The sequence below is a fragment of the Otolemur garnettii genome, unplaced genomic scaffold (assembly GCF_000181295.1).
Source record: "Otolemur garnettii isolate 467f Iridium unplaced genomic scaffold, OtoGar3 scaffold00091, whole genome shotgun sequence".
Lineage (NCBI taxonomy): Eukaryota > Metazoa > Chordata > Mammalia > Primates > Galagidae > Otolemur > Otolemur garnettii.
Genome location: NW_003852486.1, coordinates 3,851,978 through 3,875,318, shown reverse-complemented (window position 1 = coordinate 3,875,318; position 23,341 = coordinate 3,851,978). Strand labels below are relative to the sequence as shown.

The 23,341-nt window shown below is 50.4% G+C and overlaps 1 protein-coding gene across 1 annotated transcript; it reads right to left on the bottom strand.

Annotated features, from left to right (window-relative positions):
* Positions 1-379: 379 nt before the first annotated feature.
* CUNH1orf61 (chromosome unknown C1orf61 homolog) lies at positions 380-23,341 on the bottom strand. The gene is given in 5 exon segments (XM_023516374.1): positions 380-451; positions 8,861-8,963; positions 20,697-20,732; positions 20,734-20,769; positions 23,235-23,341. Coding segments are annotated over 5 exon segments (354 nt in total).

Genomic DNA, 23,341 nt, shown 5'->3' with positions numbered 1-23,341 from the left:
TCTGCTTTTAGTGAGGCTTCTGTGCCATGGTCTCTGTCAGAGGGAGCCCCGCATCACCCCCCATCTCACACAGTCCCTCCCCTTCAGCCCTGCCCAGGTACACCCACTACCATTATTACTGTTATTAAACATTCAAGAGTCTTTATTAGACATGAGATGCCACTTCCAGCTCAGAGGACATAGGAATCACAGCTCTGGTTACATAGGATAAATCAAGATAGGCCAGGATGGACAGCTGGTAGACGGGGGAATGATGGGTCAAAGTGTCATCCCAGAGGGCTCCAGGTGTAATGGGCTGCCCGGACTTGGGGCTGGGCCTTCCCCTCTTCCCCCTGCTCAAAGCTTCTTGAGAAGCCAGTCAACTCCAACTTGGTAGAGCTTAGCCTCGCCTTTCAGTCAGTCCAGGAAGACTTCTTAGGACAGCTAGGTGAAGTAGGTTCTTCTTTCTAGTCTGAAAAGAAAAAGTATCAAGAGTGAAAAAAAAAAATTCTTTGGAAGTAGACCTTAGAGGAGGCAGAGGAAAAACTTCTAGCAGCTCTGGAAAGGACTCACCTCCATCAGGAAAGGTGAGGAGCTGAGAGGGCCCATGGCAGAGGGGCCGGCATGGCAGAGAGGCCCGCATGACAGTGCCTTGAGAATAGGCTTCTCTTCTAGGCTCTCTGCCCAGGGCAATAGAGGCAAAGGATGCTCAGGGCGGAAACTCAGAGCCCAAGTACCAGGGAGCTTGAGCAGGGAGCAAAGGGAATTTGCTTTAGGAAGGTAGGGAGAATCCTTTTCTTGGGCTAAGGACCAACCTGGGAGGATTCTGTGGTTTTCATGGCTCCTGTGGCCTCTTCCCCAGTCTTGTCTTCAACTTACAAGGACTGTTCCAGCATCTGGCAGATTATACCCTTCACCTGAGAATGTGTGGTGCTGCCACTTGTCTATCCATTCCCCTCTTCACTCAGTGCCCCTCCCCCAGTTGTGCTAGAAGTCAGCGCAGTGCAGGGAGGGAGCACATGCTTTGGAGTCTACAAAACCCCATTTAAAGCTCAGCCCAATTTACTAGCCCTGTGGCTCTGGAGAAGTGACATATCCTTCCTGACGTTTAGACTCCTTCTTTGTAAATTGGGGACAGTATCACCAGTTTTCTGGACTGTTGAGAAAATTAACTGAGATAATGGCTAGGAAAGGGCCTGCATGAACACTTGGGGGCTGATCATGACCTTCTTCTGCCTTCCTGGGGCAGGAGAGGCTATGCCTGGGAAAGACATGCACATCAGTAGGGGCTGTGCAGGAACAGGTGTCAGAGCATAGCTGTGGGCACAGTATTCCCTTCCTGACCCATCCAGAGTTGGGAGCCAGCAGCTTTGGAAGTCCTCAGAGTTCACCTTGTCCTCTTTATCTAAGAACCTTAAAATGAGAATTTCAGGAAGAGGAAGGACACTCAGCCACGCCCACACACCACCCAACTCTACATAATGGTCAATCTTACCCTCCTTCCTAGACGACTCTCCTCAGCCTTTTCAGACTTACCTCCCTCCTCTCTGCCCCAGCTCCTCCTTCTCTTCTTCCTCCTCCTTTCTTTGCTGGGTCTCTAACTTTGACCTTCATAGCTTGGAGAGGTAGGGATAGGAGCTCTGCCTTCATATTGAGAAGGACTCTAACTTCCTCAAGCCTGGGCTCCACCAGGCCAGTACCCCTGACTGCCTCTGACTGGCTCCCTGGCCTCAGCAGGCAGCGCCCCCTTCAAGCCTGTCAGCCTCTCTTGTTCCACGCTCTATTGCCTCTTCCTTGCTCTAGATCCTCAGCCTGCCTGTACGCCCTGCTACATCTTGGCTGCCTAGATGCGGGGAAACAGCAGCAGAGACTGGCTGTGCTGGGGCCTAGGAAGAGGTGGTGGATGCATCTGAGTGTGGGCCTGGGTGGGGGAGGAGGAGTCCAGATGGAACAGCCTCCTGCCTGGTCCTCAACCCTCCCAATCTCAGACAGAGCTCTCCTAGCAACCGTACAGTAGTAGGGGGCTGGGGAGAGGAGTGGTGGCTGGGAAAGTAGGGTGGGGGACAACAATATCATAAATTACCCCAGCCCCTTCTTTCCAGCCTACCCTTCCTCAGTTAAAAATGGCCTCCTTTTTCTCTCCACCTGTTCCTCATTCAGGATTCCCTTGGCAAAGCTGGCCCCTTTTAGTGTCCCTTATAGATGTCCTTCTAGGTCAAGGTGACAATTCTCTGTCTTCTAGCTGGGCTCCAGAAGAGGGGAGCTCTTACCATTCCAGGATTTCTCAGGCACCCTGAGGAGTCACCCCAGTGGCAGGAGGTAGAAACTGGTTTCCAAAGGGAGTCCCCCGAGAGCCTGGAAGACTATCCCTTTCCAAAGGTCTCTGCCTCCTGCCTCTTTTTATGGGGGCTGATGGGGACAAAGGGAGAGAATTTCAAAGCATTTTAGGGTATTGATGCCTCTTCTCTAAACCAAGCTAGCCAACCTCATTTTCCCTATAGCTGAAGTCCAGCAGTCTTCATAAAGTGACCAAAGCTAGGTGGCAGTTCCTTCCTTACCTCTCAACTCAGTCATGTCAAGCCAAGGGTCAAAGAGCTGGTGCCATAGCAGTATAGATCTCAGTTAGACATCGGAAAGGACTTCCTAAGACAGGAATAAGCAAGGTCATAGAATTTCCTGGCTGGAGAGAGGAAAGGTCCATCACAGAAGCAGGAAACTGGGTGGGAACTCAGTGTGAAATCTATTTCATTATTCTCTCTTAGCCACATAAAATAACAGGGATAGCATTTGGCACACAGCCTGACACATAGCAAATCTCCATTTTGGCCATTAAAAAAATAATATATTAATGTGAGTTTTTATTTGGCGGCTATCAAGAAGGGATAGATCCCTGGAGACCTATCTCTCACCCTCCAGGAACCCCATGGGAACATCCAGATCAGAGGTAATGCCCTGCATGCAAGATGGCAGCCAATTGTCATGGCAACAGCAGAAGAAGGAGGCTGGTTGGTTGTGGGGGCGGTACTGGGAAGCCAGCTGGTGCCAGATGGACAAACCCAGCAGAAGGCAGCCCCAGCCGGGTAAAGCTCATGCCCTGTGCCCAGGGCTCAACCACCATATGCCAACCTCAGCCTGGTCCTTCTCTCCAGGCCTAAAGGGCCCATTGCTATCTGTGGGGGTGATGCCAAGACCATTTCTCCTCCTGGCTCTTGCTTGTATGACAAGGAATAACTGCTTAGAGGCAAAAGAGTCTCCTGCTCAAAGTCTCCCTGGCCCAGGGACCTGGGGACCTAAAGAGGTCTGAATTCAGACTTCTCTGAACAATGCCCTGGACAACGCTGAGGAACCAAAAATTGGGAGACTTGAGAGGGTCCTGAGAGGCAGGGCTTGGAGCTATCACTCTGGACACATTCGGTGGTGATTTCACCACAACCAATGGTGTTCCCTCTAGGGGACCTGAGGCTGAGGGCTGCAGGGAGGGAGCAGGGCAGGCATGGGCAGTCCCAGCAGATAGAACCCCACCCTACCCATCCTCTCTTCCCCTCACTGACAGAGGGTACTGGCTGCACAGGACCAGCAGGACATTCTTCCTGAGAAGGACGAAAGAAAGAAGCGTGGTCATGGAGTTACCACCTGACTGGTAACCACAGGCCCCTCTCATACCAGTCTCATGGGATGCCCACCTACTTGAGGCCACAAGAGTGTTGGCCACAGGGCCCAGCTAGACTCTCAGTTGGGCCTTCATTACGGATTCACTCAGAACCCTCCCCCTTTTTCCCAGGGACTCTCCTTGATTGTCTTACCTACCTGCAACAGCCCCTGTAACCGTGTCCCTCAGCATTTAGCATCTAACACTGTGCCTCTGCACACAGCCTTCCAAATGACCTTCAGGATGACCAAGGAAGGCAGTAGACTCCGAAGACATTAAGTGACTTGCCTAAGGTCACCCGGCTAGTAAATAGGGGAAGGCAGAATCTGTATCCTGACCAGCCTGTTTGTTCAGTTTCAGAATCAAAACCCCAAAGATCTTCCTTTTGTTGTCCCCTGGTGGATAGACCTCTTCTGCCTACCAATTTGGGGCACCAGCAAGCTGAGGCTGTACCTGCTGCTTTCTACCTCTTCATGAACCCTAAATCCAAGCAGATATTGGAAGGTCCAGTGTGCCCAATAGGGACTTGGAAGGAAGGGAAAGTGCCACTGCAGCCAGGCCAGGAATGAAAGCTCCCCTGTGGGAGGTAAGAGTGGGTGTGGAGGCCAAGGAGGCCTGGGGACCCCTTTCTGGCTCCGGTGAATCTCTTTCCCCCTCCCAGCAGCCCTCCCTGGGGCCTATGCTGGGCAGAGGAGGAGGCTCAAGAGAGGTTAGTCCCAAGAGGTATGAAGGTAGGGAAGGCTGGAGAGGCTAGCAGGATCAGGAGTGACAGCAGGGGGGTGGGGGGGGGCATGGAGGGCACCAGGAGCTCTGACTGGATGATGTGATGGGGAGGAGCCCATTCTGGAACAGCTTGATCAGAGCACAATGGCCTAAACTTCTCTACTTCTTGCTTGGACCTCACTAAAGCCATCCCTCAGCCCCCACTTCCTTCAGCCTCATTCCACTGCAGGCCCTGGGACTAAGCCCCCTCACCTGACAGGGCCACTTCCATGACCACAGAGAGGCCTTTGTGCACAGGCTGAGCTGGGGGATGGGTGGTGGTGGTGGCACCCTGTGCGCATTCCTGGCTGCCTCTCCAGCCTCTCACCTCCTTTTTCCAAGGAGAATCCCCTCAGAGCCCAGGATCCCCTCCCTCCCTCTCTCCCTCTTCCTGGACCTTGCCAGGATGAAACTCCCTTGTCTGCTTTTTCACTCCAGCCTTCTCAGCCTTGTAGCCCTGGACCTACTGAACTTTAATATATATATTAAATACATATATATGAAAGCTCAGGGACTAGCTGGTTGCCTCATAAAGTTGGGGCCAGCATCTCTGTCTCCTATCCCCCAGCTGCCCCCTCCTGCTCATAGTGGGACCACCAACCTCAGCTTCTCCACATCTCTGTCCTACAAGCTGCCCACCCCCAGTGTGTGGGATTGGGATTCTGAAAGGAGGGTGGCAGATCTGCTTCCCTTCCTCAGGTGGCTTCCAGGCCTTTTATATGTTCCTTTATTTGTTCAGAGTTAACTGAGAAGCAGTTAACTGTCTGCTAGGCTCAGGGAGCAGCCAGATTCAAAAGTGCCTTGCCTCAGATTGGCTATATATTGCTTTTTGCCATGCCCACACCTGGTGTCCCTGGGCTGTCAGCTAACCTCCCCAGGACATCTGGTGCAATGCATAAGGCTCTTTACCAGGCGTCCTCAAACTATGGCCCGCAGACCACATGCAGCCCACCTAGGACATTTATCTGCCCTATGGGTGTTTTTGCCGCTGCTTTCTGTCCTGATTAGCAGCCAACTTTTCCTGGGCCCGCAGTCTGGCCCTCCAATGGCCTGAGGGACAGTGAACTGGCCCCCTGTTTAAAAAGTTTGAGGACCCCTGCTCTTTACAGTGGGACTCCTGCCTCCGTTCCCTACCTCCTCCCAGCATAGGCGGCCTTTGATGGGCATGTGAGTCCCTATACATACCACACTCTCCTTTACCCTTGACTCACATGTGCTGGCTACTCCTCACCACCTACCTCCCTAAACTCCTAAGACTGACAAATTCCTGTTTGTCTTTTATCATTTATCTCTTGATGTCCTCCAGGAAGCCTTCCTGAGTGCTTCTGAGGTGGCCCATACTCTCTGCAGTCTTCAGGACAGCACCTTTCACACCGGCTGGTAATTATTTGTGTGTCTGCCTCCCCACCAGATTGCTAGCTCTTCATAGCAGCTTTGTAGTTCAACTTTTCCTTCAGCATGGTGCCTGGCACACAGGAAGTACTCAATAAATGCCTGCTGAATGAATGAGGTGACATAGAGGTAGGGGTAAGTGAAAGAAAGATATGAACATGAGAGGGGCTACAAAGAAGGAAATGATGGATTTTGATGTAACTGATTTGGTGGGGAGGCAAGTCCAGGATAATGTTCAAAATTTGAACCTGAGGGCCTAGGGGGTTAATGATGCCATTGATAGAAGTCAAGAGGCAGGGACCAGGCAAGACCTGAGGCTCAGTGCTGGGGGACGGGCTACATCCTGAATTCTGCAGGGAGGCTGTACTTATGTGCCACCACAGAAACTAAGAACACAGGTCTTTTCCCAGGTCTCCATGAAGCTAGGGCCTGGGCATGTGACTGGGCTTGGCTGAGTAGATGCCCCAGCCCCGCACCTGATCTGGAAGCTAACAGCAGGACTTCAGGTGGGTCCCAGTTAGGGTGTGAATCTGGAGTTTAGGAGAGGTGAAGACTAAAGAAAGGAGTGAGAGTTTAGAACTTCAGATGATGGCTGAAATGGTAAATGTGGAGCGAAAAGAGTGAGAAGGAAGAGGAAAGTGTACTAACAGCAGAACCTGGGGAACCCTTGTGGAAGCGAACTGGTCAGTTCAGAGGACTGAATGAATGGAACCAAGAACAAATAATCATGGATATAACAGAAGGACAAAAGGCCAAAGGAGAAGACTGGGAAGAAGGCATAACATCCTCTGGGGAGGTGAGGGACGATCAAGTTCCAGGATGGACCAGGGATCCTTGCTGGGCTGTGAGAGGCCCAGTCACACCAGCCATGAAGATGGAAGATGGATGTTGCCTGAGGCGCCAAGGTGGAGGTCACCTCAAGCACAGGGAGGCCCTTTGCATGTCCCAGAAAGACCTTCCAACTGGTAGCTGGTACCACCTGTGCGCTCCTCCCTCACCACTCTTGCAGGTGACTCCGTGCTCCTTGAACTGCCCATAGCCCTGCATCTCCTCCAGGAACTGAGCCTGGCTCAGGTCTCACCACCGCCTGCTTCTGTAGAACCATATGCCATCCTGGGTGACCACTGCCACCCCTGGTCTCTCCTGTCCCTTCTCCCATCCTCTATTCCTAGTCCCCCCATGCCCAGAACCCTGGGCCAGCCTGGAGCACATCTGCCAAGGTGCCACCTTACGGCCCACCTGACGTGGCCCCATCCCCCGTGCTACCCTTCTGCCTGGCCGCCTTCTGAAGCCTTAGCCCTGCAAGGTGGGGGGCCAGGCTAGGGAGCCAAGGCCGGAGGAAGCAAGACAAGAAAGGACAGAAAAGCTGCCCCTTGGCATCTCTTTTTGGCACTGGAGTCCAGAGGGGAAGAAAGAAGTAGTGTGAGTTTTTATTCCTGTCCCCTTCCTGCCACCTCCCCCGGTCCCTCCCCCCACACTTTGATGAAAACAAAATCTCTCCCCTTTTCTCTCTTTTCCAACCCCCTCCCCTTTTTTTCCTGGCTTCTACCAGGAGCCTCCTGGAATGCAAATGAACTGTATTATGCAAATATATGCAAATCAGGCTTAACGAGCAGAAGGAGGGGCAGAATGCCTAATGAGTAATGGCAGAGGGTGCAGATGGAGGGTGGCAGAAATGGCCCCCTCCTCTTCTCTGTTCCCACAGCCTGGAGGTACACTGCGGGTCGTGGACTCCCTCACTTCTGGGAGTCCAGACCCCATCACCTCAGCTGAGAAGGCCTAGTATGGTCCTGGCTATAGGTGGGAGGCCAGAGAGCATGGGAAGACAGGGGGTTAAGTACAAGGACCAGTGCCTACACAGCCTTGTCCAGAGGCTCTAGACATATTAGCCTCCTTGCCTATGTGGCCTGCCAATGGCAGACCCTTCAGTTCCCTGTGCTAAAAAGAGGGCGATGCTTATGCCCCCATGGCTTGTGCCTCAGGAAGAAGGATTCTCAAGGGAAGATTCCCAGCCAGACCCAGGTTCTTCCTGAGGGTAGGGGGTGGGGGTGAAAGCTGTCTGTCTTTGTGCTTTGGGGGGAGTGGGGGGTTGCCATGGCAACATAGCATGGAACACCCACCTCCCCAACATCCAGCCCCAGAGGACCTAGGAGTTGTGGGGGGAGGATAATGGATTGATGCCCCCACCACCTGGCACTGCCAGCCGGAGATGGCAGCATCAAATCCTAGAGAGAATGGCCCCTTTGTTTCTAGGCTCGGGTGTTGGGGGAGCAGGCCTGGGCACACAGAAGGGCCTTTCCCAGGCCCTGCTCCAGTTTGCATGACTCCTGCTGGCCTCTGGAGACTCCTGGTGGCCATCCACTGGCTGCTGTGCCCTGGCAGATGGTTGCCCTTTTCTCCCATGGGCTCACCAGATACTGCTTAGGTATACCTTCCCCTGTGTTTCTCCCCAGGACCTTCCCTCCAAACCTCAGACAGAGACACAGTCAGTCTCACCTCTACTTGGTTTTTGAAGACACCTCACATGCCCAGGCAGACATCCTGTCCTTTTTTGTATGGGGGTATCCTGTAAAGTTTCCCCTACAGTATCAGGCCTCTGTTCTACCCAACTCAGGCAGGGAGAGTCCTAAAGGAAGTATCAGGTATGACAGAAAGTGCAAGACTAGAATTCAGGAGCCTGGATTTTGGCATTTCCACTAAGTGGTTGGCCAACCTGATCACATCTCTTCTACTACCATGAGATAAGTGAGGACAGATGATATTTAAGGCTCATTTTCACTTTCCCTGATCTGTGCACTCCATATCTTACATGGCCTTCAGTTAAGCCCTTCCTGAAATATAGCCTTCATCCTTCCTACTATTAGAACAGCCCCTCTCATTCAGACTCCCCCACATAAGGACAAAGCCAATTTCCTAGAGACAGGAATGCCAACTTCCCTCAGCCTTTGTCTTTCCTGAGCCTCCACAGCTGACTGCAAACAACTCCCACAGATTCAGCAACCTAGCATCTTTGATATCTGACTGTGCAGACAGGAGGGCCCTCCTAATCCTCCCAGAGGGGGTCAGCAGCCATCTCACTCACCGCCTGGAGCTGTCCATGGTGCTGGATGTGACTGTGCAGTCCACATGGAGGAAAGAGGGTGGGAGGGTGGTGGTGCACCCACCCGCCCCAGGCAAGCTGCTAAAGGAAAGAGAAGAAGGAGAAACATTTGGAACAGTAAGGAAGAAGAATGATGTATCTCTGAAGAGAATTTCTCTTCTCTGAAGACCTCCAATTTACCAATACTACTTTGAAAGAGAAAGAACATGGAAGTCAATGAATCTCTGAATCTCCCCCAACTTCATCCCTAATGACTTAAGCACCCCAGATTAGCTCAGTCCTCCTCTGGACCCCATGTGGAAATCCACGAGGAGATGGATCCATAGTTCCTGCCCTTGAGGAGAAACATTCATGTTGAGCCAGGAGTATAGACCCCTAAATTCCACCTAAATTCAAAGGCTCCTACAATTTAGTAACAAAGATAAGAAAGACACACAACCTGCCTATAGTGTTATGGATATCAGGAGCTTGGGAGGAAAAGCAGGGAAAGATCAGGGCATGTCTGTGTGTGCATGTGTGCATGTGCATGCATGCATTCAAGTGTGTGCATTTCTACGTGTTTCCCAGGCTGACAGACAAGCCTGAATCAGTGATTCTTAACCCTAGATGCATGTTAAATGATATTATACTGATGCCTAGACTTCATTCCCAGATACTCCGATTTCATTGGTCTGGGCTGGGCCTAAATATCAGTATTTTTTTTAAAAGCTCCCCAGGTGACATACTGCATGACCAAGTTGAGAATTGTTAGTCTAGAAAAAAGCAGATAAGAAAAGATGCAGGGGTTAAGGGATGAGCTAGAGGAAGAGACAAGGTAGGATCCCCAAAGAAGGAAATGAAAGGGAGGAGGAAGACAACCTATAGCACCCCGTTTTAGAAGTTCTTGGATGGCCCCTGGGCTTGGCCAGGAGATGAGACCAATTCAGGTGTTGGGCTTGTCTCTTCCTGTGGAAGCTCAAACCACTCAGAGCAATGACAAACTGTCTCTCCCTTTTGCAGAAACAGGGAATGGGTGCAATAACCCTGAGGGGGTGCTGCTCCCCTTCACCCAGAAGGTCCCCAGAGAGGTGGCTGTGGAAGGTAAACAGCAACAATAGTCCCTTTCAGTGTCCAGACTCCAACCCTTCAGTCCAATTAGCAGACACAGCAAACAGCAATTCAGCCGCCTTCAGCCGCTGTCATAACAAACTCAGAGCTGCCTTAATGGGGGATTAGGGCAGGAGGAGGGGGGGTGTCACTCTAGCTCTGGGAGAGCCTGGGTGGCAGAGAAGGGGTTCCCCTTTTCTCTTATCTTGCTCCTACCTAGATGTGCACCCACCCACCCACCCTTCCTTCCATAACCCTGTTCTTCACTTTCCTCAAAGCCCTAAGAGTGTTTTCTTAGTTCTGTGGCTCCTTCCCTCGTGTGACTTTAAAGTGTTTACCTAAACTTATTTATCTCCCAGGGAAGTTGGCACAGCCGGCCTCCGAATGAGACACAGTTCATTAGCCTCCCAGATTGCTGAGGTCCCCAAGCAAAGGAAGGGAGGTGGGAAGATCAGTCTGTCCCCAGAAAATTGGGTTGGAGGAAGGTGAAAAAAATAAACATCAGATTCCAACTTCCAAACCTTGAATATGCAGACTTCAGGAAGGACTTCCAGACACAGAAGAATGCAGAAGGATCTGTGCTTCTCTGATGGGTTACCAACTTTAGGAGTAGCATTGGGGATTAGGTATGTTGGTTTGGGAGGCAAAAAAAGAGAAGACATCCTTCTTAAAAGTCACTCAGCGATGAAGAGAAGTCTGTAAACTCTATTTGGAGTGTTAAAGTTTAAGGACATAAATCTGAAATTATCATTTACATGTGCCATATTAATCTATCATTATAAGTCAGTTTACCAGTTGTAAATAGTCTTACCATAAGAGATAAGATCCAGGCTCGGCCCCTGTAGCTCAAGTGGCTAAGGTGCCAGCCACATACAACAGAGCTGGTAGGTTTGAATCCAGCCTGGGCCTGCCAAACAACAAAGACAACTGCAACAGAAAAATAGCTGGGCGTTGTGCCGGGTGTCCCAGCTACGTGGGAGGCCGAGACAAGAGAATCGCTTTAGCCCAGGAGTTGGAGGTTACTGTGAGCTGTGATGCCATGGCACTCTACCCAGGGCGACAGCTTGAGGCTCTGTCTCAAAAAAGTAAAAAGAGATAAGATCCATTAAGGAGATAGCACAAAGGCTGTTTTGAGATACAGACTCAGCCTCTTCCCACTTAACAGGCCTCTCATGACTATGTCTCCTCTCCAGAGGCCTCAGATGCTTCCTACTCAGGTTCCCAGGAGTCCATCCTTAACTCCCAACGCTGGAAAAGGAGGGGGAAGTTCCTCAATTTTATGTTTTGAAATCCTCTATCAAGAACATATCAAAAAGGCCAAGCACGGTGGCTCACACCTGTAATCCCAGCACTCTGGGAAGCCAAGGTAGGTGAATTGCCTGAGCTCAGGAGTTTGAGAACAGCCGAGCCAGAGCAGGACCTTGTCTCTAAAAAAAATAGCCAGGCATTGTGGCGGGCAACTGTAGCTCCAGCTACTTGGGAGGCTGAGACAAGAGAATCACTTAAGCCTCAGAGTTTGAGATTGCTGTGAGTTGTGACACCAGGGCACTCTACTGAGGGTAACAAAATAAGACCAAAAAAAAAAACCAACAAAAAAACACACCAAAGGCCATCCTTTCTACATTCGGAGATCAATGCTATGCTATCAATATTTCCAAACTGTAGCCTTTAACTCTTCTGCAATCTGCAAATTACTCCTTACCCATGAGTGTCATGACATATTATAAGATCTTTTATATAGACTTCTTCCTTTGCTGCATGTTAACAACCTTAGGTTATAAATTCTTTCCCCCATTACACAAATATCTGAGTCAAGGCCCAGAGATTTGCCTAGCTGCTAGATGATGGTGTTTTATAGTTATAAGGACCTTTAAACAAGACCCTTTCCCTGCCTGGAATTAGAGAAAAAAATCTGTCCCAGGGTGAGGGTGTGGGTAATAATGCAAAGTTTGAGTTGAATATTTAGGAGAAAATTGCCTTTAGATTCCTGGACTTAGAACCCAATAGAAGGGTATTAGGATGAGGTGCTGAGGAGAGAAATGGATGAAGAAACCAGCTTAGAGTTTGGTTTCTAGTAAAAACACTGTAGATAATGTAGCAAGATCTGAAGAATAGAACTGAAAAATCTTAGAGGTAGGGGGAAGTGTGATGATACAGGCAGGAAGTGTCCTAACTGGTAACTGGTGAGACCTTTCCCAGCCCCTTTTAAACCGGCCTCCCCTTACCTTCTGCCCACTAGTTCTCCTACTGGGTCAGGTGGAAGGAGGTGAGACGCTAACCAGTATAGAAGGGTCACCATGATGTCTGCCTTTGGTAAAGCCCCAAATCCTGAATGTGTCTATTCCTACAGTGGATCTGTAACTAGACATAGCCACGCATCCCTGAGCTCACAGCCAAGACTTCTGCCCACCACAGAAGCATATGTGCCCACCCGGTCACACGCCACCCAATTTCATAAGCAGACACACACAGCTCACAGTCACCATCACTCTCCTGACACCCACACCCACACCCACACACCATATGTTCACATGAGGCAGACACAAACCCTCACTCCCACACTCATCCTGGCCTTAGTCCCCCTTTTCACTGAGGTACAAGTTTGGTAGGGTGTAAACTCTCAACCCACCAGTTCCCTTAGGTCCTCCTCTATTCTCCTTTGGAGATCCTGCACTAGGTCAAGTGTACTAAGAAGAGACAACAATAGTAATATAAACTCATTGTGATTAATAACACAGGTTCTAAGTCTCACGTGGATGGGCCCTAGAGCAGATCCCCAAACACGTGTTTCCAGCAAGCCGCATGAAAGCTTAGGGAAAATAAACAGGAAGCCTGTCTTTCTTGATGTTTCTCCTTCTCTCATCCCAGCTCCCAGTCTCTGCTCACAAGCAGGTCCTTTCTGTGGGTGCACTAGCCCCACCAGGCCCCATTCCTTCCCTTCAACCCTCCCTTCTCACACAGTCCCATATTACTCTCCCTACTCACTCATTCTCCAGCTCTTCTCACAGGCAAGTTGAGTAGAAAAAGCCTTGGGTCTGAAACCTCTAAGTGACATTAGCAACTCATTTGAGCCTATGGTTTCTCATCTGTAAAATGGGATTAATAATAGCTACCTCATGGTGTTAGATTAACGGAAGGCAGGTAGGCTGAGTGCCCAGAAGGTAGTGTTAGGGATCATTAATCCCTGCCTAAACCCTGCTCCCTTTCTTCCTAATCCAGTCTCCCCCTGCCCACCTCTAGAAAACCCAAATTCCAAATGGCTGAGAAAGTAAGACGCCACTGATCTTACCGATGCTATGAAGGCTCATCTGTCCTTCAAATCTCTATAGGAAGGAGACATATGTACTCCACACTCCCTGAAGGCCAATTTTTTGAGTTTCGATTCTCCAATATTCCTCCCACATAATATATAATTGAATCATTATCTTCTAGCTATAAAATCAGGTCTTGGGAGGAAATTTTAAGTTTACACAGGAAATTGGAGTTAGTAGAGGGCTATTCTGTCCAGTTCTCCTGCCCGCTTATAATTCCTTACTGCAGTGTGTCCAGGAATGCTGGAGGTGGGGGATGGGTGGGGAGTGTAAGAAATACAGAAGGGCCACTTCTGGCTTTCCAGACATTTACTTTTTTTCTACAAAGTGAACCTCGACCATTCTCCTTTTAACTACACCTCAACACTCTTTTGCTTAAAATATTTAGGTCAGGCCAGATAAATGGATTCTTTTAAGAACGGCCCTGATTAATCTCTCTAATTCTTTGCTTTCTCCAGCAGCATAGATACTAAGCTACAAATTCCTTTGTGTTTGAATTCCTCAGAGCTCCTTGAGGCTATTTGTTCTTGGAGACGATTCCTAAGAGTGAGATTGGTCCTCAAAGACCCCACTCAATCCCTTTGGCCAGTAATGACAAAGCAACATGAGGGATTTTTAAGATACCTGACTCAGGTCCTGGTTCTGCAGGAGGAAAGAATATGGAAATGGAGCAGAGAGACACTCTGCTCCGGGCTGCCCCAGAATCCTGGTTGGGTAAAAGTTTCTCCAGCCACCCTGTTTTTGAACAAGCCCGCCCAGACCTTCAGTCCTATATCCACTTTGCCATTCTCAGCTCCCAGCTGAGCTGGACCGCTCTCGGCAAGGACCAATGTTCTCAGGCGACATCCCCCTAATCCTCCTACCTGGGCTGCAACTGTGACAGCCTGTGGGGAAACTGCTCAGTGGAGAGGCCTGGACCCCCCCCAACTGGATTTCAACACATCTCTCCCTTGGAGCAGTTTAGTCTGTCAGAAAAGGCCTCATCCTGAACAGGGACCCACCACAAGGGACCACAATGAGGCTTCCTTGCTCCCCAATTCCTGGCAGGTGGAGGGAGAATATTTCACCTCGCTAAATCGAAATGGGACGCTGATTCCTACCTGCATAGACCGGGGTTGGGAGTGGGAAGTCGCTGGGACCAGTGCAGTCTCGAGGCCGGTGGGCGCCGGGTCCTCTGGCTTCCTATGCAGCCGGTCAGTCCTCCAGGCTCTAGATCCCTGCCTGGCTTCCCCCGCCCACCAGTGAGGCCAGCTTTCCCTTGGCCCCTCTGCGCAGTGTATGGGGTTATTTTTACTTTCGGTTATCTAGCTTTATGAAGACTCCACACCACTCATACAGCTAGATAACCAAAGATAACAACCAACCCCGCCTCCTGGCTGCAGCTGCCGCCTCTTCCACGCAGCCTCCCGGCTGGCCGCCGCCGCCTCCAGGACCTCCGTAGCCTCCCGGTCGCCCAGCAGTGAGAGTTAGGGGGCTAGTACCCGAGTGGAGGTAAGGAGTGAAGAGAAAAATGGTGTCAGAGACCAAAAAAGACCCAGACACAGAAATAAACACAACAGAGACCGACAACGCAGTGGAAAGAACGCAATGGCGGGTGGCGTCGAGGTCCGGAGATTGGCCCCGGACCCAGACCCCCAAACCATCCAACTCCCCTTTTCCCGCTTCCCCATTTGAACCAGAAATAGGAATTCCGCTGGTCCCTGGTAGAAGAGACTCGTGAGCTTTTCGTGCCACCCGGGAAGACGGCGGACACCTAGGCTGGGGCCTCCCCATCCTCACCGGAACCCCATTGCCCTCCTCTGGAAAATCGAGGGCGCGTCCAGCAGCCAGAGTCTCAGCCTTCGGCGCAGCTGAAGACTCCACGAGGGGTAGGAGTGGAAGGCGCTGTGAGGCCCGCCATATCTTCGACTTACAAGAGCCGAGGGAGCGAACCTGTGCCGGCGTGGGGTAAAGAACCGGAGCCGGCAGAGAAACCCCAGAGGTAAAACCCCCAGAAACGCCTGGGTAGGAAGCAGGGAAATCCTTCCTAGAGAGGGAAGACTGTGGGGTGGTAAAGGATAAAGACCCCACCTGGGAAGAGATCCAGGAAAGCGAGAGAGGAAAGCCGGCGGCTAGGTGCCAGGCCCCACAAAACCCCTGAGAGGAGGCTTTGTACAAAGAGCACTAAATATCGCGCAGGGTTGTGAAAATGGCCAGGGGTCCGAGAGGGAGGCGCCTGGAGTTGGCAGGATTTGTGATCAGGAGTGGGAATCCAAGAGAATGAGGTCCGGGGAGACCCAGAGAGGGTGGGGATTCGGCCAGCCCCTCTTGGCGGACGCACGGGCACACTGGATTGCGAGGCGCTCGCCCACCTCGTGCCCCGCGCTGGCCAGGCCACTTACATCCAGCCCAGGTGCCCAAATGTGCTCTCCGCGCGATCCTCCCGCTGGTTCCCGCCCACGGAGCAATGCGGACCAGAGTCTCAGAAGCCAGGGCTCAGAGCGCGCTGGGGCAGAAGAGGCCGCCCAGATCCGAGCCTCCGCCTGGCCTAGGCCATCAGGGCGGAGCAGGTCTCACCTTCCAGCTCCCTCCTCTGCCTCCGCCGCGGCTCTGGCCCCGGTGTGCTCCGGATCCGGACTTTTCATTCATCCTTTCACACTCCCTCCCCAGGCCATCCTCTGATTGGGTGTATTGAGTTTGACGTCACCGCCTCTTTCCCCCGCCTTTCTCTCTGCCCAGGCCGAGCCCCAGAGCTCAATTGGGGCTCCCCTCCCCCCGCCCAGAAAGGGGGGGGGCGGGGAATACTCTTTCTATGCATTGATTCTCAGCTCTTGCTGCCTCGCCCACCCCGAGACCCGCCTTCCATCTCTAATTCACTGCAGTTTGTGGTTTTGATCTCCAACCTCGTTCTTTTTGTAGGTCTTACGTTTTGCATTTCGGCCCTAGGTATGTTGCACCAGGACAGGGCTCAATGATGAAAAAGAAATTGGGTGAAATCCCCTCAAAAGGAACCTGATGATGCCAGACGACTCCTAATTGCCTCCTTCCAGCAGAATATTCTTTGTGCTTCTCGGGTTCTGATCCTTACCAGACTGTGACCCTAATCTTTTAGGATGGACAGGGACCTCTTTTCCTGGTTTTCAACTCAATAGTGGAGGAAAGATTTTGGAAGTTTAGGACTCCTGCAGAGAGACGAGGAATATGCGTGGGGCTGAGCTTCCTTTTCCACCTCGCAGGAATGGGAAGGTTTCTTAAGCCTGTTCGCACCACCAAAGTTCCAGGTAGGGGGGCTGGGAGTGAGGATCCCAGCTGGCATCATTCTGGGCAAGATCCATAGAATATGACCCCGTCATGAAGCCCTTGCTAGCGCCTTCCCTCCCTTCCACGACCTGTGCGCCTCCAACCTGGAGTCCACAGTCCGCTCAGCTCCTGGAGAGCCTGGGTCATGGTGAGGAGAATCACAGGACACCAAGGCTCCCCACCTGGCCTGGCCCAGGGCAGACATTAGGGTTCAGCCTCTCTGCAAGATGAATCAGAGCCTAATAATGTCTAAGCTTAACTCAGGTGGTAGATATAGGTGCACAGGCCGGCAGGCAGGATCCTAATTCTTGCTGCCAGCAGAGTTCTGGACCCAGCTTGGGGCCCCCTATCTGAGTCTCTGTGCCTGCCAGGAAGCACTTCCAATTCCCAATCCGGAGCCAGTTACCCTTCCACTCACCCCACTCCCAGTGCCTTTGCTGAAAAACTCTAGAACTCAGTTTGGGCAAGTCCCATAGAATATGACCCAGTCATATTCCTGGAGCCTGTTGGTTGGATTAACACTGGCTAACTCCTATAACCAGGAATCCTTGAACGTTCTGCCGCAGTGGTGTACCCTAGGATACCACCCCTTTGGCCATCAGGTCCCTAGGACAGATTGTTTTATCTGCCCCTCTGCACAGTCCAGGACAAAGCCAAGCCTGAATGACATTTGTCTTGGTTAGGTGCACGCTGATGGCCAACGGATTTAATTTGGTGCTCTTCCCAAAGACTGAGGAGTGTCTGAATAATCACTGCCATTGATGTTGGCAGCATGGCTGTGGGTAGAGAACTTGTGCTTCCTCACCAGAATAGTAGTATGAAGATGAAGCAAATAACCTGATTTCCTCAGGTCTCAGGGCATTTTCAGGGTTTGGCTTGATGTGGCTTTTCCCTCCTATTAGACTCCACAGGATCCCAAGGCTCTTACCCAAGGGAAAGGCTTTCTAGAAGCTTCCACCACATCAATTTTTACCCTCCCAGAACTGGGAGCACACTAGCTAATGGTGTGGAGGAAAGGGAAGAGGCAGAGCCAAAGTGTCCATTCCCTACGTTGTTTCCTCCTGCTCCTCCCCAGATGCCCAGATACAGCCCTGGGAAGCAAAGTGTTGAGTCCCTGCTACTCTAGTACAGTTGGAAAAAAAACAGAACCCTCCTCAAATATTCTCACAGACAGATCCACCTACTGGCCTGATGCTAAATACATTCCCTAAATGTATCACTGATAGGGCCCAGGAAGAACTATAGGCCCCAGTCTTTCCTCTCTACACTTACAACTCCCTTCAGAGACTTCTCAGCACACAGCCTCACTCCCTTCCTAAGATCATAAGATGCCCAATGTCCTCCCCACATTCCAGCAATTCTAAATAGGGCCTACACTTCCCCAGACACCAGCTTTCCCTCAAATGTTACTCCATTTGCCTTCCTATGGGATCCTTTAAAAGCACCTTAAACAAACTTTTCCCCTTTCCTCCCCTTACCATGGGTGGTTGGTTGGCTGGGGCCAGTGGGGATGAACTGTCCTACTGGCTAAAACTCTCCCCTTTCTTCTCTGTCACAATTTCCAACCAAGTCCCCTGCCCTCTGTGGGGCCCCTTATCTCCACAACCCCTTACCCTGGCCTGGGCAGTCCACAGTCTGACAAGAGGTAGTTGGTATCAGCACAAGCCTCCCAGCTCTTTCATCCACTGCTGTATTTTTGTTGGGGAGGGAGAGGACAGTATGGTTTCTTTGCCTAGGGGAGACTCTCCCACCCCACCTTTATGGCCAAATTCAAACTTAGCTGAACTTTCTCAAAAACCAAGATCAAGAGAAAATTGAGTACATTTAGATGACTTCTGAAAATATATCTAAGTTTTCCCAAATATCTTGATAAAGGGCAAGATCACTGTTAGTCTCTTACTGTAGCTTTGGGTTCTATTCAGGTAGTTCAGCCTAAATAGTGTCCAAATTTAAGAAGGACAGACACCTCACAAAGGAAAGTGGGGACTAGTTGAATGGTTCTGGCACTATCCCCATGGAGTCCCCACCTCTGTTCAGGTTCCTGACCAAAGAATTTTTTGTTTGGCTTTGTCTGGGTGTGCTTGGCAGCTGATCCCCCACTGCTCTTGCTCAGGCATGAAAGTACAAGGACATCATCTTTAGTCCAATGGAGACAGAGCTATAAGCCAGGAAAGTACAGAAAACTCCCCCAACCACATAACCTGGGATTGGTTTACATATCAAGCCATGTTGTTCCAGTTTCAAAAAAGAAACCGCTTGGAGGGTAGCAAATGAGACAGTCTTTTAGGGGCAGGGACAATTTCAAACATGTTTTTATCCATGGTAGCTAACACTGTACCTAAAACATAAATTACTAAGTTTATAAATTTAGTAATTCATAAATTAATAAAGGCATGTATGTACCTTTGCCCGTGTCTGCAAGTCTGTGTTGGCAGTTATGTGGATTATGGGAGGGGGGATCTTGAAAAATTGTGTTTTGTGGGATCTATGTGTAGGTGTGTATGGAGTGCATCTATTGTGTTGTGTGTTTATGGCTATTCCACAGTCTCTTTGACCAGAAGAGACCCTTCTGCTAACTAGATAAAGCAGGCCCAGAGGTGGCAGACAGCTGCAGCAATATGGGTACAGTAGAAGGCCCTTTGAGCTCGGTCCATCAGCCTGTCTTCCTAGGAGCACCTCAGATGAAGCAGAGTCCTCTGCTACCAGCACACAGCACAGCCAGCTCAAGCTCTGTAGTTCAGTGGTCCGCAGACCCCACCCTGAGTCCTTCCAGGGAATTTCTAGGGGACTCTGAGGGGAGCATACCAAATCCCAGGTGCTGATCAGATTTTGGAATTGCCTCTCTTAGCCTAGGAGCCTGCATTCGTTGCTAGAGCCTGTCCCCACCCCCATGGATAATGCCCTGATGCCCACCCATTGTCTATGCCTGAAGAGGCCCATGTAGAGAAAAACATGGCCTGAATGTTGCTCTTTGGATGCAGCTCTTGGATAGATCTTTATAATTCAGGTTACAAAATACATTTTGGCAGTAAACCCTCTCTTAAAATATTCAGGTAATGAAATAAAAAGCATATTTTTTCTTTGTTTCAATTATCAGGTAAATTTGCCTTGAAGGTGTAGAGGAAAGCTGCATTTGGGGGAGGATAAGTTCATATATTTATTTTTGTCTTATATGTGCATCATTATTATGAACATTATTGTATATTATTCTTCTGCTGTCAAATATTTGTATTGTCTACAGGGTAGTAACAAATTAAAAGCAAGAATTGGCCATAAAAAATGCTGAGGCTGTATGAAAAAATATATATGTATATACATTCAGATGGGCAGAAAATGTCAGAGAGTATGTCGTATAATCTGGAGGATTTTGTCCCTGGGAATACCACCCTTCCTGACAGGAGTGGTTTTTTCTCTCATAGAGGGGCAAGTCTGCTTCCCCTGTCTGCTCCCGTACACTCCCCTGGAAGCCCCAGGGTGTCCGGGAGGTAAGAACAAGGTGGCAAAGATGGTAGAAGGTAAACTGGTTCATCCAGATGTCGCCCTTTCTACAATACCCTCAGCCTTCAACAAATGGCCTCCTATGGTGTGTGCACACACATGCACACATTCAAAACTATCAACTCCGAAGGATGCAATGACAAATCCATAGATACTCCCAGGAGTACCATCTCCCAATGCTTATGAGTAAGTGGCCTGGTATGCACACCTCCTTCCTAGATTCCCCTTCACCATAACCCACACTCCTTTCTGTCCTCACCTTTGTCACCCATCTATTCCCTTTCCCGAAGAACCACCTCCCCCACCTCCAGGTCAACTGTCCCCTATCTCCACCCTCAGGAGCCTACGGGAGAAGGGGGAAAGAGGTCCCTGTATCCCCAATGCCTTTCTTCTCTGTTACAGTACTGGAAGCAGGGTAGCCTTTCCTTCCCAAGGTACCTTGTTCCATTCCCATTATCATCGACTGTACAGGTCTAAGTATAATCAGAGTAAACCAAAATAAGGGGCTGAAAGCTAAAAGAGACAGAGAGTAGGGAAGAGAGGTGTACAGAACAGGAGAAAACACAGGTGATGGAGGGCTGACAGTTTTTTTCCTCCCCCACCCCTACCACTATCAAAAAGAAATAAGAATAATAAATACCCCAAAAGCCAAAGGAAGCCACCTACGATGACACCAGAACAAATGAGGCTGTTTCTTCTTGGATGCCCAGCTCCTGCCAAGGAGGAGAATGCAAATGTTAAAGTCCTTAAAGAGGCTCAATACGCTTTCCCTCATGACTCCAGTGTCCCCATCACCCCTCACCAGCTCCTTTTCTCCTAGTCCTGTGTCTCCAGGACCTAGACAGCCTTGGTTCCCCTCTTCAATCTGCAGGCTTGATGTGGCCTGGAAAGAAAAGCCTAGACACGAAGGACAGGCAGGACCCCTGCCTGCAGCCTCTCCAGCTCCATCTAGCCCGGACAGCCTCAGCCCAGCCTTGTCCTCACAGCCTCCTTCCACTCCATCCCAAATCCTGGGACAAGAGATCTGAGCTGAGCCTGTGGAGAGTTCAGATTTAGCCTAAGGAAGTAATCCCCAGCCCGATGGACCTTTCTCCTCGAAGATTCCCACTGCTCAAGGTCTGCCAGAGAGTACACTTAGGGTGTGATGAAGGCTCAAGGTTAAGGATGCACTTTTGTCTGTGCCCTATGAAGTGCTGTGCACATTGGGGGTCTTCTAAATTGTGTAGTCTCTCCAGCTGTCTCCACTCATCTCTTCTTGTCACCTACCCTTGTGTCTCTCTAGGGATCCGTAAAGACAGGTCCCACAGCTATCATTTCTTCCCCCTCTTTTTCACATACACAAAAGGCATGACGATAAAGCAGTTATTTTTTTTATTATTATTATCTTAATGTTGGGTATGGAACCAGGCTGTACTTTATATTTACCTTCTCACCGGTTTGGCATCATGTTAAATTATGGTGTGGGGGAAGGACATGCACACCACAGGTGAGCTGGCTCTTAAAATGCTAGGAGTGTATTTATGCATGTGTGTGGGGGGGACAAGTTGGTGAATTCTTCTACCTCAAACTCAATTCTACAACTAATTTTTTTTAAGTCAGAAAGGTAATCTGCCTAAGTGCAGAGGAAATCAGAAAAAGGAAGAGGACTGGAGAGCCCGATGAGCCTTAAATCTAAGCCTGATTTCTAGGAGTCGGGTACTTTTGACTCCCCTCCTTACCTCTAATGCCCATGAATACTCACTTGACTCTCAGCCAGGCTCCACCAGCCCACGCATTTCATAAAGGGATGTCTCAGTCTGAAATTATCTTCATACCAAAGAAGCCCCTCAAAAAACAACTTGCTGACACGCCAGAAAATAGTCACAAGGACAGTTAGGGGCCTTGGGCTCCTTCCTCCACCCTAATCAATGAGAATTGAGGGATCCCTGGGGCAGTTGTACACCTCCTCACTGATCTCTGCCCTGTCATCCCCCCACCAGGGGAATATGGAGATAAGGAACACAGCCCAGCAGGCACAGAACATGTGTGTGCATGTATGATGGCTGGCAGTCTCAGCCTCTCCCAGCAGTGCAGCTCTGGGGTACCAGGAATAGTCTGCTCTGGCCTCTACTACTCACAGGGTCCCTGCCTTCTCCCAGAAGGCACAGTTTGAGTGGATGACTAGAGGAAGGAATGGGGTCTTTTTCCATTGAGCCCTGGCCCTCCTTAAAAAAAAAAAATCCCCACATTAGATGGGTCTGAAGAAGACTGGAATAGGGTTCTCTACCCTTCTAGAATGTAAGCATCCATCACAACACCTCATTTGCCTTTAAGCCCCCTCAGTCCCTTTCCCACCTGCCAACTCACAGGAAAAAGGGAGGAAGAAGGGGAGTTAAATTCATCTAAATTCTATAAAATATTTTTGAGTTTTTCCTAATTCTGGTTTCCACCTTTCTGGAAATGTAGCTCCTTTTCTCTCGCCCCACCCCCAAGTCCCTCAGATTTTGTCCTCCTGGAAAACCTGAAGCATCTGAGGCAGATAGGAGTAAGAGCCACAGTGGGGAAAGAAGGTCAGGAGTTCAAATACAGAACCATTTTTCTCTTTCCTCCTATCTCCACTACAATTTTCCTTCCTGCCTCTCCTCAGGCACAAGCATTAAGATGTTGGCCATGTCTAGCAGAGAGAAGGGAGGGGCAGATTAATAGGATCAGTAGCACCGTGACCCTAAAGCCCCCCCAATCCCATTGACAAACTTAGTGAGCTGTCTCCAGCCAGCATGGGCTAGGGGAAGGAGGGGGACCAGGAGAGAGGCACTCGCAGCTGGGCAGAGCCACTGCCTCCAGCTCAGCGTCCATGCCCAGGAAGCCGAGGTGAAACCCTATGCTACCAGCTCCTCCTCCACACACACACACACACACACACACCCCTACACACACACACACACTCTCTCTCTCTCTCTCTCTCTCTCTCTCTCTCTCTCTCACACACACACACACACACACATGCTTCATCCATTTTGGGGACCCCCTAAATCTTTTATCAGCCCTTCCTTTCTATAATCGTTGCACCAGCCTCCATTAGTCAGTAGGCAAAGTGGGAAGGTTAGGGTGCTCTGACTGATTTTAGGGGATCCCTTCACATCCCTAGCCCAGGTGTCTGATGGGGATAAGACCTTCCCTGGTACCAGTGGCCACTTACCAGGCTTCAGTGAGGAGGGACCGTCCAGGTGGCCCCGCGGCTGGGCTTCCTCTCCCCAGCTCCTCGCCTCCTGTGGAGTGGAGGCTGCAGCTCCGATGACGTAGCAT